The 15100-nt window shown below is 41.1% G+C and overlaps 1 protein-coding gene across 10 annotated transcripts in view; it reads right to left on the bottom strand.

Annotated features, from left to right (window-relative positions):
• The window catches only part of LOC116982780 (FH1/FH2 domain-containing protein 1-like), a 235332-nt gene that overhangs the window by 180673 nt on the left and 39559 nt on the right, over positions 1 to 15100 (bottom strand). For all 10 annotated transcript variants that reach the window (XM_033036207.1, XM_033036209.1, XM_033036213.1 and 7 more), the window contains exon 3: positions 8805 to 8869. In XM_033036207.1, the coding sequence (XP_032892098.1) occupies positions 8805 to 8869 (65 nt within the window). The remainder of the gene's footprint in view (positions 1 to 8804; positions 8870 to 15100) is intronic.

The following is a 15100-nucleotide window of genomic DNA, read 5'->3' as shown; positions in this document are numbered from 1 at the left end:
TGGAACAGGCAACACCTCGGGAGAGAAGGAATGGGTGACGTTTGGGTCAAGACACTTCTTCAGACCCTTCTTCAGAGACCCAAAACGTCACCCATTCCTTCGATCCAGAGATGCTGCCTGTCCCGCTGAGTTACTCAGCATTTTGTGTCTATCTCCGATTTAAACCAGCATCTACAGTTCTTTCTTACACAAAAGCTTTTTCTTGTTGGACACAAGACAAATTGAATGATATCTTCTGTGTTAGTTTGCGATTCAAATAAAATCCAAGAGATAATTCCCCTAACTTTAGTTTCATTCGTGAAACCTTGGCTGAGCAATTTTTAAAGACATCAATAAAAAGGAAACAGACTATTTTAGCCAAAGGTTTACTTTAAAAGGTTGCTGTGGTTTGCAAGTTTGCTTCACAGTCGGTTTCAATGTCACAAGCAGAAGGAAAAATAGAAAAACATGGAAGTGAAACGAACAGGAAGCATCGACTAATATGTATAGAAGGATAGGCCAATGGCCTTAATTAGTATGAAGTTAATCTTCTCAATGGTTTAATCTAAAGCTCCTTACGGTTACCACACAGCCTGCCAATTTATATACATTCATCAGACTGGACAGCATATTGATATGCATTCTTTCCTCCTTTTTATCTTCTGCCAACAGGATTCAATTTCTTTTATATAAAAAGGATGTATCATTTTGAATTGATCAACGTAAACAAGTCGGTAATGTGATAGTTCAGTGCCAAAATAGATCATCCTCAAAACACAACTCTGAAATTGAAGAGATGGTCAACTGTTGCATCTACTTTATAATGCATCTGCACAAAATGCCATTGCGTGGGAGGAGTTGAATGAATCATTGACAAAGGACAAGTCTTGGATTACTGACCCTTACATGAACAAACTTCCCCTACAATTCATGCAGATTTAGAAAGGCCTGGAGAGAGTGGATGTGGAGAGAATGTATCCACTAGTGGGAGAGTCTAGGACCAGAGGACATTGCCCCAGAATAAAAACATGTACCTTTAGAAAGGAGATGAGGAGCAACGTCTTTAGTCAGAGGGTGGTGAATCTGTGGAATTCATTGTCACAGACGTGGAGGCCACGACATTGGGTATTTTTAAGGCGCAGAGTGCCGATTCTTGATTAGTAAGGGGATCAGGTGTTATGGGATGAAGGCAGGAAAATGGGGTTGATAGGGTAGATCAGCCATGATTGAACGGCAGAGTAGACTTGATGGTGTCTAATGTGGAAAAAACAGTTTAACACTTCAGAATTGATCATGATTTACAGAAAGTTACATGTGAATATAAAGCTACTGAAGATCTTTCTCATAGTTTTGCTAATGTAAATAGTCAGCATTTTAATCTCAGAATTGCATAGTGATTAGAACACAGAACGTTGAACAGTACAGCTCACACCCTTCAGTCCACACAATGCCGATTTAAACTCATCTCCTCTGCTCGCACATGGTCTATATCCTTACATTTCATTCATATCCATGTGCCTATCTAAAAGCCTGTTAAATGTCAATATTATATAAGCTTCCACCACCAACCCAAGGCAGAATGTTCCAGGTACCCACCGCTCTCTGAAAAAACAGAGCGTCCCTATTATTCCCCGCAAATATCTTTGAAACTTTCCCCTTCAAGCTATGCCCTTTAATCATTGTCATTTCCACCCCGGAGAAGGGTTCAGACAGTCTACAAATCTCTGCCTCTCAAAATTACATCTATTTCTATCAGATCTCCCCTCAACCTCCAACATTCCAGAGAAAATAACATGTTTCCCCAACTTTTCCTTACAGCTAACACCCTCAAATCCAGTCAGAATCCATATAGGCCTCTGTTGCACCCTCTCCAAAGCCTCCATATCTTCCCTGTATTAGGGTGATCAGAACGGCACATAGTACTCCAAATGCAGCCTAACCAAAGTCCTACGAAGCTGCAATATGACTTCCTGACTTTTATACTCAATGCCCCTACATATGAATGCAAGCATGCCATGTGCCTTCTTTATCACTCCATCTACTTGTATTGTCACTTTCAGGGAGCTAGACTCTTGGACCACTAAATTACTCTGTACATCAGTGCTGTTAAGGGTCTTCCAATTAACTGTATATTTTCTCCTTTCTTTTGACCCCCCCAAAGTGCAACACCTCACATTTGCTTTGATTAAACTCCTTCAACCATTTCTTCCCCACATTTCAATCGCTGATATGGGGGTGGGAGATTGCAACCTTTACGTGGTCCGCCCTGTTTCGACGAATACAATCAACCCGGCGTGCACAATTAAATAAGATCAAATAGAACAAGTTGTCCTACAACTTTAGGCTGTGCACACCATACGCAAGAAGAAGAAGAAGAAGAAGAAGAAGAAGTCACTGATATAGATCCCAATGTATACTTTGCTAGCTTTTCTCGCTGTCGGCTACTCGACCAAATTTGGTATTGTCTGCAAAATTATTGTCCAACCCATCTACATTTACCTCCAAGTCATTTCAATATATCATAAAACACAGAGGACTCCAGCACAGATCCCTGCAGAACTCCACTGGTTACAAACCTCCAGTTGGAATAACACCACTCGTCTCTGCTTTCCAATGGTAATCCAGTTCAGAATCCAAACTACCAAGTCACTGTGGATCCTGTGAATCTTAATCTCCTGGTACAGGTTACCATGAGCAACTTTGTCAAATGCCTTCCTAAAATCCATGTAGACAACATCCACACCTCTAGCCTCATCACTTGCCTTTGGTGCCACCTCCAAGAATTCAATTCATAAAACATGACATGCTGTGGACAAGACCACAAGCCTGTCCATAACTATCCCATTTTCCTCCAAATACATTTAATCTGATCACGAAGAATTCTCTCCAATAACTTCCCTACCACTGACATGAGGTTCATTGGCCTATAGTTTTCTTGAATTATTTCTACCTACCTTCTGAAACAAAGGAACAATATTGGCTATTATCCAGTCCTCTGAGACCTTGCCTGTGGCTTGTGCAGATACAAAGATCTTCATAAAGGCCCCTGCAATCTCGTCTCTTGCCTCCCTCAATAACCCGGGATAAATCTCTTCAAGCCTAGGGATTTATCCATCTCAATGCTTTTGAAGAGCCTCACCACCAAAACCACCTTCATGATCTCAAACTGCCCTAGCATATCATTATACCCTGCACTGATCTCACTATTCTCCAGGTCTGAATATAGGTGCAAAGTATTCATTTACTACCTTGCCTTCATCCTCTGACTCCAGCATGAATTCCCTTCTTTATCCTTGAGTGCTCCCATCTTTTCACTAGCTTCCCTCTTGGTTTTAATGTACGTATAAAAAGCCTTGGGATTTTCTTCAATCTGACTTGCCAGTGACATTTCATAGCCCCTTTTCTCCTTTGTAATTGCATGCTTGAGTTCATTCCTGCTTGCTTTATATTCCTCAAAGACCCTTTCTGGTTTCATCTTCCTAAACTTTACATATGTTTCCTTCTTTTTTTTTAACCAAATTTACAATATTCCAGAAATCTACTTTGCGATCCTTATCCCTCCTCCTCACTGGAACATGCTGGTCCTGGACTCTGATCAGCTGGTTATTAAATAACTCCCACATGCCTGATGTGGACTTGCCCAATAAACAGCTGATCCCAATTTACTCTCCCTAATTCCTACCTAATAATGATGTTGTAATTTGCTAGATGCAATTCAGTACCATCCCCAAGGTCCAGGCTTACCCTCGTTCATAACTATCATAAAACATATGGAATTATTATCTCTGTTCCAAAATGCTCTTCCATTGAAACACCTGTCACCTGGCCAGGCTCGTTTCCCAACACTAGATCGTTCTCGAGTGGGACCATCCAAACAGTTTCAAGAAACCCACTTGGATACCACCTATCAAATTCAGCCCCTGACTTACCCCCTTATGCTTTTTAATTGTTCTACTGAAATGGTTTTACATTATGTGGCGGAAGAAGCCGCAGATGCTGATTTAAACCGAAGATAGAAGATGGGTTTCGACCCAAAATGTCACCTATTCCTTCTCTCCAGAGCTGCTGCCTGTCCCGCTGAGTTACTCCAGCATTTTGTGTCTATCTTTGGTTTTACATTAGTTGCCAAAAAAAAGTAAGATTTTAATGTCCTAAATTTTACGTGTTGGGGAAAAAGATTTAGAATTTGATTATTAATTCCAGGTATAAGAATTATACAGGCTCTCTGCATATTGGTACCCAGCTATTTTCCATTGCCTTAAGCTGACTTCACTGTCTAAAACAAAGGCAGAAAATGCTGAAGGTCAGGCAGTATCTGTGGAAGGAGAAACAGACAACTGCGTCTGAGCCAGCGACATTAAAAAAAACTGTTTAAAAAGAGACAAGTTATGAATAGTGTTTCTGTGTTTTCCATGTGACATTATTTATGTTCTGTAAATAATGCACGTAAAATCATGCTGTATGTTCCCGATCTGCTCTGACTCTCAGACACCATAACCAATGTGCCATAACCAAAGTGGGAACTGAGTATCTGAAAGCTACTTTTGATGCTATGAATACTGAAAGCCCAGTGGCAACTTCACAAATAACCAAGTAATGGAGGAGCTTTGGAGAATTTATGCTCCTCCCGACAAAGATGCAAGGAACACACGGTAATGTTGATTTATTTTGCCTTTCAGATCTATATACAGTAGGACAAGATACTTTAACATTTACTTCAAACATGGAATATTATACGGAATAATAACATTAATATATCCAGAGGTAATTTCAGGTGAGTAATTAACAACTAATACAGGTTGCAACAATTTATCAGTCTAATAAAGAGTTGCCAGGTACTCGGTTAAAACATGCTCTCATTATATTTTAATTTCCATGTCAATTCAGACCAAACATACAATATACTCCACTGTGGTGTTCACAGCCAAAACAAATCTGTACTTATTTGTGGCATAAATGTTCAAATAAATAAATACAGTACAATTATTAAAAACAACTTAACAGCATGGGTAGGCTGTAGATTCTGTACTCAAATAAGAGATATTTTACTCAAAGCCAGAGTAAATACAATATACATACAAACACACACACACACACATATATATATGTACACACATACACACAAATATATACACATACATATATATAATGTGTGTGTGTGTATTAACAATTTAGACAAAGGAAAATGGAACATCTCCAAGTTTGCGGATGAAACAAAGCTGGGTGCTAGCGTGAGCTGCGAGGCGGATGCTATGAGGCTGCAGGATGACTTGGATAGGTTGGGTAAGTGGGCAGGTGCATGACAGATGCAGATTCATGTGGATAAATGTGAGGTTATCCACTTTGGTGGGAAGAACAAGAAAGCAGATTATTATCTGAATGGTGTAGGAAAGAACTGCAGATGCTGGTTTAAACCAAAGATAAACACAAAAAGCTGGAGTAACTCAGCGGGCCAGGCAGCATCCCTGGAAAGAAGGAATGAGTGACGTTTCAGGTCGAAACCCTTCTTAAGATTTGTCAGATTAGGAAAAGGGGAGGTGCAACGATACCTGGGCATCCTTGTACATCAGTCACTGAAAGTAAGCATGCAGGTACAACAGGCAGTGAAAAAAAAATGGCATGTTGGCGTTCATAGCGAGAGGATTTGAGTAAGGAACAAGGAGGTTCTACTGCAGTTGTACAGTGGCCCTAGTGAGACCGCATCTGGAGTATTGTGTGCAGTTTTGGTCTCCTAATTTGAGGAAGGACATTCTTGCAAGTGAGGGGGTGCAACATTGGTTCACCAGGTTAATCCCGGGATGGTGGGACTGACTTATGATGAAAGAATGGATCGACTGGGCTTGTATTCACTGGAATTTAGATGGTTGAGAGGGGATCTTATAGAAACACATACAATTCTACGGGATTGGGCAGGCTAGATACAGGAAGAATGTTCCCAATGTTGGAGGAGTCCAGAACCAGGGGTCACAGTTTAAGAATAAGGGGTAGGCCATTTAGGACTGAGATAAGGAAAAACTTTTTCACCCAGAGAGTTGTGAATTTGTGGAATTCTCTGTGGGGGAATTCTCAAGAGAGAGTTAGATATAGCTCTTAGGGCTAGGAATCTAGGGATATGGGGAAAAAGCAGGAACAGGGTACTGATTATGGATTATCAGCCACGTGCATGTGTGTATATATGCATGTGTGTATATATGCTTTATTATATATATATATATATATATATACACACACATATATATACACCTATACACACACACACACACACACATATATATATACACACACACACACATATATATATACACACATATGTAGATATATACACATATATATAAATACACACACATATATATACACACACACACATATATATATATATACACATATACATATATATACACATATAGATACACACATATATATATATACATATACACATATACACACATATATACATACTTATATATACATGTTTACACATATACATACATACACACATATACATATATACACATATATACATACATATACACACACACACATATATATACATATGTATATACATATATATATGTACACACACACATACATATATAAAACCCACAAACATAAATTCCCCCTTTAATGAAAACCAGTCGCCAGAATGCACAGATTTATTTTGCATATAAATTATTCCCAATTTTACCGTATTAATGTTTTTTTATTTTTTAACAAACAGCTCTGCAGTCAAATTGCAACAGTTTTGAAGTTTGAAACAAATCTACTAACAATAGATTATTAAATGATGACTTTTTCTTTCTCCATTTTCAGCCAGGCTATTTGAGAAGCCATTGGAACCATTACAAAATAAAAATAATTATCAGACATTTTTGATCTCTTTGAAGCTTTTGCATGTCCAAGAAATGGAGAGGAATTCTACTTATAGTCTAAAAATTTCTAGCTTAAGGGAAGGAAATAAACCCCCCAAAAAATGAACTGACATTTCCAAACTTCATCACCGTGTGCCAAAGTTGGTTGTCGGAAAATGATGCGATCAAGCTTGCCCCCATTATCTTCCATGGAGAAAGCTTCAGGCTACATCAAGTAGCTGGATGACGACATGAAAATTACATCCAATTGTTCATCTGTCTGGGTCTTCAGCACCAAATCTGGGCCTACACACTTCTGCAAAAGGACCAGTGGCACTAACTTGAAGAGGTGCAAGGGATCGCTCATCATGTTCTGGCTAATTTTTAATATTCATGTCAATACTGAAGAGATTATTTATTCTTTATTCCAGTGTTGTTTGTGGGTCATGGATGTGTGCATATGATTTGTTGCATTACCTTCAATACAAAGTCATGCCTGTTTAACTTCCTGGCCCCCAAAACACACCAGAAGTTTTCGATAAAACTTTGCTAAAAAGGGAAATGTTCAAACCATTTACCACAACAGTTCAATGCAATTTGAAAACAAAACCCGGAGCAAATATTTTGCCACAATCACGCAGCACCGAGTTACCCGTTGGAGTACTGAAACAAGTACAGCAAACCCTTCCAATAACGGACTGTGGGGGTAGGATGGTGTTCGTTATTGCCGATTATCCGCTGTAACATGGTGAGGAGGGTAAAGCTTAACCCAAGGCCGGGAGGGAGGAAATGCAACATCTGGGGGAGGGGGAGGTAAAATAAGCAGGAATACACAGGCCGGGGAGCCGCAGAGCCCCCCCCCCCCCCCTCTCCCAGCCCCACACGCGGTGCGCCAGGGACAGGCCCAGTACTCACACCGTCTTCGTGCTGCTGGCTCTCACTGCTCCCACAACTGGAAGTACATCACGTGGCACCATCTCAGTGGGTAAGTGGGGTGAGGTGCAACAGGATCCTCAGTCCGCTATAACTGAAATCCACTATATAGAGGTCAGTTATTGCAAGGGTTTACTGTACATTTGTTGATTCCACAAAAATAATTTCAGGCATTACAGTAACTGTAGTTCAAAGAACAGGAGTGCAAAGAGGTTTGAGGTGTCCCCCAGTTATCAAAGGTTATGCCTACATAAGTCTTTCTGCCTACAGTATTTGCTATAAACTGTGCCCCAGCAACAATCAGTATCGTTGCAAGCAATGAGGAGGCAATTGTAAAAGCTTGTAGTGGGAGAATATCTCAGCAGATTAACTGAATTCTCTTACTGTCATATCAAGTTGAAATGATTAACGGGAATGGGTTTCTTTATGACAACTAACAAATGGAACCAGGAAGCAACACCCCATCTGAGTTTTCCAAATAGAAGCAGAAACGAGTAAGACACAAAAAAAACAAATCTGGCCATATGGGCAAAAGTCAACACCAGTCTGTATAAACTGCAATGAATATTACAAGCCAAGTCAACAAATTAATGCATGGTCATTGCCCTCAAAAGTGGTGCTGCCCTTGGCATTGCATCGATATCTGCAACAAAATGATGCCAGCACATTGTAGCATACGACCATATTAAAACCAGCTGTTGGATATGTCATCAGTCTAAAATAGTTCATTACAACAGTTTCTCTTTTCATGAACTCTTACAATTAACAGTGCTACATTCTCTTCAACTGTTGCCTATTTTTTCCCTCAGAAGAGAAAAAAGTCCAATTCATGCCATTTTGATTTATATGCGCATAAACAAAATGTCACATATCGTTCTATATCTTTCCTTTCACTTTACCTGTTGCACTTGAGTTCGGCTTGATTGTATTTATGTATTCAATTGGATAATATGAAAAACAAAGCTTTTCACTGTAACTCAGTAAAGTGACACCGATGAACTCTAAAGCGTTGCAACATCGGCAAAAGTAGAATGTTCCACTTACCTATAATGGCATGGACTCGTATAGACAGCTGGGTCCGGAGGATTAGGGTCGGGCGTCTGCCTTTGCTAAGTGAAAAACAAATGATTAGTTAGTCAAGTAGAACCCCAATATTCCTGCCGATGTACAATCCTACCATAAACTCATAAAACTATCTCCGACATTCTGTGTGCATATGGCACCTTTAATATAGTAAAACCATTTTTCACAGGATCATTATCTAATGAAAATGCGTGAGATGTTTAACTCGTTACCTCTTCTTGCCATTTAAACTCGCAGGATCACAGAAGCTGCCTTTGAAATGCTGAGTGAACATCAAGCATTGCACTGAGATTTTTAACCATTATTTCCAATTGACGAAACAATTTGGAAATTGAACTGATTAGATATTGTACTTTTAAAAATAAATGACGTTCCACAGCATTGCAAAGATCCAGGCAGAGGGGGTGTTTGTCAACTCATGTTGGGGACACCCACCAAATGCTGTAAAATGTTTACAGGATGTAAAGTTCTGGAGTAATTCAGCGGGTCAGTCTGAAGAAGGGTCCCGACCCAAATCGCCACCTATCCATGTTCTCCAGAGATGCTGACGGACCCACTGAGTTACTCTCTTTTTGTAAATCAGCATCTGCAGTTCCTTGTATTTACTACAAGGAAATATTGACAAGGTTAGTTCCAAGTGGAGCTTTATTTCAAAACGGCACATTGATGTTTTTAAGAATTATTCAACGCAATTGGCTACTCTGTCAGCTTGATGATGTCACTGTTAATGTGCCACAATCCGACCCCCACTATACCCCCTCCCCTGCCCCCTAACCCCCCCCCCCACACCCGTCCCCCTGTCTCATATAGATCAAATGCCTGCAGCACTGGTTTGAAAAATTCTTGGAAACAGAGGTCACTACACACATGACCTTGGCATCAGAGCAAGTTATTGATATGTTTTGTCCCTTTACCTTCGGCTACAAAATGCAGTCCAACCTCACCCTCTCACCTTTGACGATCTGCATTTACTTTAAAATTTAGCACTGAAAAATCCTGATTATATTTTCCTTTTTTCTTGGACGAGAAATGACAAAGATAATGAAGATTAAGGGAAAAAAACTTCATGCATCCTCAAGGCTTCTTGGTTTCAATGCTAGCACAGATAACATTCTTTCTCGTTATGCAAGAAGGTAACATAAAGCCACAAAGATCCAGTCTGCAGATAACTTTAGTTTAGTTTAGTTTAGAGATACAGTGTGGAACCACGCCCTTCGGCCCAACGTGTCCGCACCGACCAGCAATCCTCGCACATTAACACTGTCCTACGCACACCAGGGACAATTTACATTTATACCAGGCCAATTAACTTACAAACCTGTACGTTTTGGTGTGTGGGTGGAAACCAAAGACCGCAGAGAAAACCCACAATCTCCATACTGATAGCACCCATAGTCAGGATCGAACCAGGGTCTCTGCCACTATAAGCACTGTAAGGCTGCAACTCTATTGCTGTGCCACCATGCCATCCCAACTAATGCAATACTCTGGTCCGAATGGAATCAATGGATATCTGGGTTGGTTTCTCTTAAATTTTACTGAAACTTATTTGCATATTACTGAAGATTACAATCTTGAACTAGTGGACTTGGAAAACCTTTATCAACATGTTTTTTAAAACAACATTTTAAAGATACAGAATATGCAGTACCTGATCTCCCGGTTGCTGGACACTTTAATTCCCTTTCCCATTCCCACACTGAACTTTCTGTCCTCGGTCTCCTCCATTGTCAGAGTGAGGCTAATCGCAAATTGGAGGAACACCATCTCATCTTTCGCTTGGGCAGTTTACAGCCCAGTGGTACGAATATTGATTTCTCTAATTTCGTTACCCCTGCCCTCCCTCTTTCTCCAGCATTTTTGGTCTATCTTTGGTTTAAACCAGCATCTGCAGTTCCTTCTTACACAACAATCTGGGGCATCTCCCCTGCCCCCTCTCTCTGGCGCTAATACATCTATCCAATACCTTGTTGACCAGAACTATTCACAGATGTCCAGGTGAGGAGTGGGCAAGGTTTTGTGAAGTGGGATCATAATCTACATGACCCAACTAATACAATGAGATGCATGTCATACATCAAATTCCAGGGTCGCGTGCACCGTTTTCAATGACTTGGAACTGGTTTTACCGATACAACCAATACAAGAGAATGGAAATGCCTTGTTCTGTGTTCCTACTGTGCAAACAGCTGGAATCCTCTCAGCAGCCACGGGTCAATTATCCAACTGGCCACAGCTGCATTGCAAACACAAACTCTGTGCCGGTGCCAGTTTGATTGAATGATTCATTGATTCCATAATGATTCAATGATACTTTGTCACATATACTAGGTACAGTGAAATGCATATAATCTGATAAAATCATACAATAGACCTCAACTACGCAGTACAAAAGTGTTGCCACGTTTGGTGCCAACAAAGATATAAAAGTTCACCGAAAAGTCCTGTCTCCTGCCTACCGCCACATGTGGCAGCAGGCAACCTCCCACTCCCTTCTTTTCTTTACTCCTCAGACTCAACTGGTGCACAAACCAGAACTATATTCAACATTAAAAATGCAGTTCATATGAAAAGGCTCGAAAGGGCAAATATTCTGTGATATGCTCTTTGCTGAACTCAAATTTGCCTCCACCGTTATATAATTTCTCACAGACAACATTTTTTTTCAAGGAAAATGACAAATGGAAATTTGAAGATAGGCAAAAATGCTGGAGGAACTCAGCAGGTGAGGCAGCATCTATGGAGCGAAGGAAATAGGCGACGTTTCGTGTCGAGACCCTTCTTCAAACTGATGTACCTTGCTACCAAATCAAATGCCTGTGGCATAAACTGTCTGGCTCTCTTAAACCAAGATAGAGAGAGAGATAAAATGCCCTGAATTATGCTGGGAAAAGACAATAAGCGCAATCCTGGTTAATGATACTGTAATGGGCACAGCATGTTCAGTATAAAAGAACACAAACATCATTTGCCTGTAAACTTGGAGTGTTCTGCAAAGTACTATCTGCAAAGCTCCATTACACTGTCAAAATAATCTGAAGCCATGGCGAGAAAGAGAAATAAAAGAACGAGGAAAAAGGAGAAGGAGGAAAAAAAGAGGAAAAAAGGGAAAGAAAAAAGAAAAAAAATAAAGAAAACAAAAGAAAGAGAAAAAAGAGAAAATAATGAAAAAAGAAGAGAAGAAAAGAACGCGGAAAAGGAGAGGGAAAAACAGAAAAAGGGAGAATAAAGAGAGAAAAAGAGAGAGACCCCCCCCACTGGAAATTTGAGCAGCAATTTCACTTGAGTTTACTTTAATGAAAGGGCGGCGTCCCAAATAATTAAATTTGCTTCTCATCTCCACATGTGCTGCCCGACCTGTTAGAGTAGGTGTTTCCAGCATTTACTATTTTTGATCTCAAATTTCTAGCACTGCGGTATACGAGGAAGGAGGAGAAATTCTATCAGCACTGGTTTTTATTCATGATCATAGATTGTTACATCCTTCTGGGAAATAGTTTTGGATATTGAAGAAAGAAAAGCTCTGCAAGGTTTTAGAAAAAGGCATAGCATCAAATCTGACGTTCACCAGCATGATGTAGGCATAAAGAGCAGCCAACAGGGGCGGCACAGTGATAGAGTTGCTGACTTATGCCCCTGTCCCACTTAGGAAACCTGAACGGAAACCTCTGGAGACTTTGCTCCCCACCCAAGGTTACCGTGCGGTTCCCGGAGGTTGCAGGTGGTTGCCAGAGGTTGCAGGTAGTGTAAGCAGGTAGGGAGACTGACAAAAACCTCCGGGAACCGCACGGAAACCTTGGGTGGGGCACAAAGTCTCCAGAGGTTTCCGTTCAGGTTTCCTAAGTGGGACTGGGGCATTACAGAGCCCGAGACCCGGGTTCGATCCCAACTATTGTGGTTGTCTGTATAGAGTTTGTACGTTCTCCCTATGACTGCATGGGTTTTCTCCAGATGGTCCGATTTCCTCCAAAACTCCAAAGACATACATGTTTGTAGGTTAATTGGCTTCGGTAAAATTGTAAATTGTCCCTAGTGTGTAGGATAGTGCTCGTGTACGGGGTGATCGCTGGTCAGTGTGGGCTCGGTGGGTCGAAGGGCCAGTTTCTATGCTGTATCTCTAAAGTCTAAGGAAAACGGAACTGGAAGGCTGGTAAATCCTTGGAAACTGAACTCAGCATGACTCAGCAGGAAAAGAAAACTTCAAAAGCTTTGCTTTGTGAAATGGCAAAAACCCCAATCAACCTCATAAAGATAAAAGCTTATTCTGAATTAAATCCTTACAGTTGCATAATTAGAATAATAATCAAGACTGGGTTTTCAGCACAGACTCAACGTGACAGATTACATGCAGGAAAGAGTAATCCCCATATGACTGGCTGAATAACTTTGTGCAAGCCACTCATTTCTCCAACTTCCTTCTTAAATCCAAAAAAAAAAGTTTATGTAGCATCCCTTCTGGCAGCTTGTGGTATTTGACACCCTCGCTCTGTAAATGGTGGCATTTCAAAGCTTTTCAGTAATCACACAATAATTACATGGACGCGTGTAACCAAACTATTTCACTTCAAAAATATTTCACTGTCACTTTCCAAAACTGGCCATAATCCTAAATAAATACCATCGGAGATTCCAAGTAAAACATAATCCGTCTCACTTTCTATTTATTTTCATTTGATTTTGCTCACAAAGGGAGTCTCAAACAAAGGCAATGTTATTGTGCTGAAGGACACAAATTAGGACTTTACTTTAGACTTTAGAGATATGGCGCGGAAACACAGAGTCCGCACCAACTAGCGATCATCCCGTACACTAACACTATCCTTCTACACACTAGAGACAATTTTACTTTTTTTTACCGAAGCCAATTAACCTACAAACATGCTCGTCTTTGGAGTGTGGGAGGAAACCGGAGCACCTGGGGAAAACCCACGTGGTTACAGGGAGAACGTACAAACTCCGTACAGCCAACACCCATGGTCAGGATCGAACCCGGTCTCTGGCGCTGTAGGGCAACAAATCTACCGCTGCAACACCTTTGCCCCCCATCAAGGCATATTTCACTTGCAATCTCCCTTCACCCTTCACCATCCCGCCTTTGGATCGCCATCACTGCTGAACTTTAAATTGATGTCATTTTGCACATAAACGCTTTCTTTCACTTCTTCTTTGCAGTTAATCCAAATCAGCACAAATTAATCAGAAGTTGCAAGTTGCAACAGTGTATGAACTACTAGGCCAAAGCAATATAATTGGCTATATTTAAGAGGGAGTTAGATGTGGCCCTTGTGGCTAAAGGGATCAGGGGGTATGGAGAGAAGGCAGGTACAGGATACTGAGTTGGATGATCAGCCATGATCATATTGAATGGCGGTGCAGGCTCGAAGGGCCGAATGGCCTACTCCTGCACCTATTTTCTATGTTTCTATGTTTCTTTAAGCATAATCCCACTTTATTAAAAACGTAACCCTGGTACCCCCTCCCCCCCCCTTCCCCCTCCCCAACCAACACAGCCAGACCCCAGTCTGCAAAGAATAGACCCTGCGCCCTCGCCTTCCCATTCACCACTTCACACCTACTTAAGGCAAGACTCCAGTATGAAAAGACTGGACCACATCCCACCCCAACCAACACTTCACACCCACTCACAGCCTGACCTCAGTCTGCAAAGACTGGGCCTTTCTACAGCCACCCCCCTCCAATCACCACTTCACACCCAAATACCCACACCACTTCACACCCACACCCTCCTTGCTGAACAACATCACGTCATCAACAATAAAAATAGAGGAGATGGAGAGGCTTTTCAGAAGACAGAAATGCCGGACATCTCCAAGACCTGACAATGTTTCCCCCTCTACTCTTAAACTCGGTGCCAAACAACTGCCACCTGTCTATACAGACATTTTTAACCAGTCCTTGCAAACATGTATGGTCCCTGCCTGCATCAAAGTCTCCACTATTGTCCCTGTGCCCAAAAAGGCTAGGATTACTTGTCTTAATGACTACAGGCCTGTCGCACTGACCTCTGTAGTCATGAAGACACTTGAAAGGCTTGTGCTGGCCAAGCTGAAAAATATCACGATCCTATGCTGGACCCTATGCAGTTTGGATATCGGGCCAATACTTCACACTTCACACCCACTGTGAAGCATCTGGATAAACAGGGTCTGATTAGGAACAGTCAACATGGATTTGTGCCTGGAAGGTCATGTTTGACTAATCTTCTTGAAATTTTTGAAGAGGTTACTAGGGAAATT

The sequence above is a fragment of the Amblyraja radiata genome, chromosome 17 (assembly GCF_010909765.2).
Source record: "Amblyraja radiata isolate CabotCenter1 chromosome 17, sAmbRad1.1.pri, whole genome shotgun sequence".
NCBI lineage: Eukaryota > Metazoa > Chordata > Chondrichthyes > Rajiformes > Rajidae > Amblyraja > Amblyraja radiata.
The sequence above is the reverse complement of the archived record's forward strand: the minus strand, read 5'-3'. Positions and strand labels throughout refer to the sequence as shown.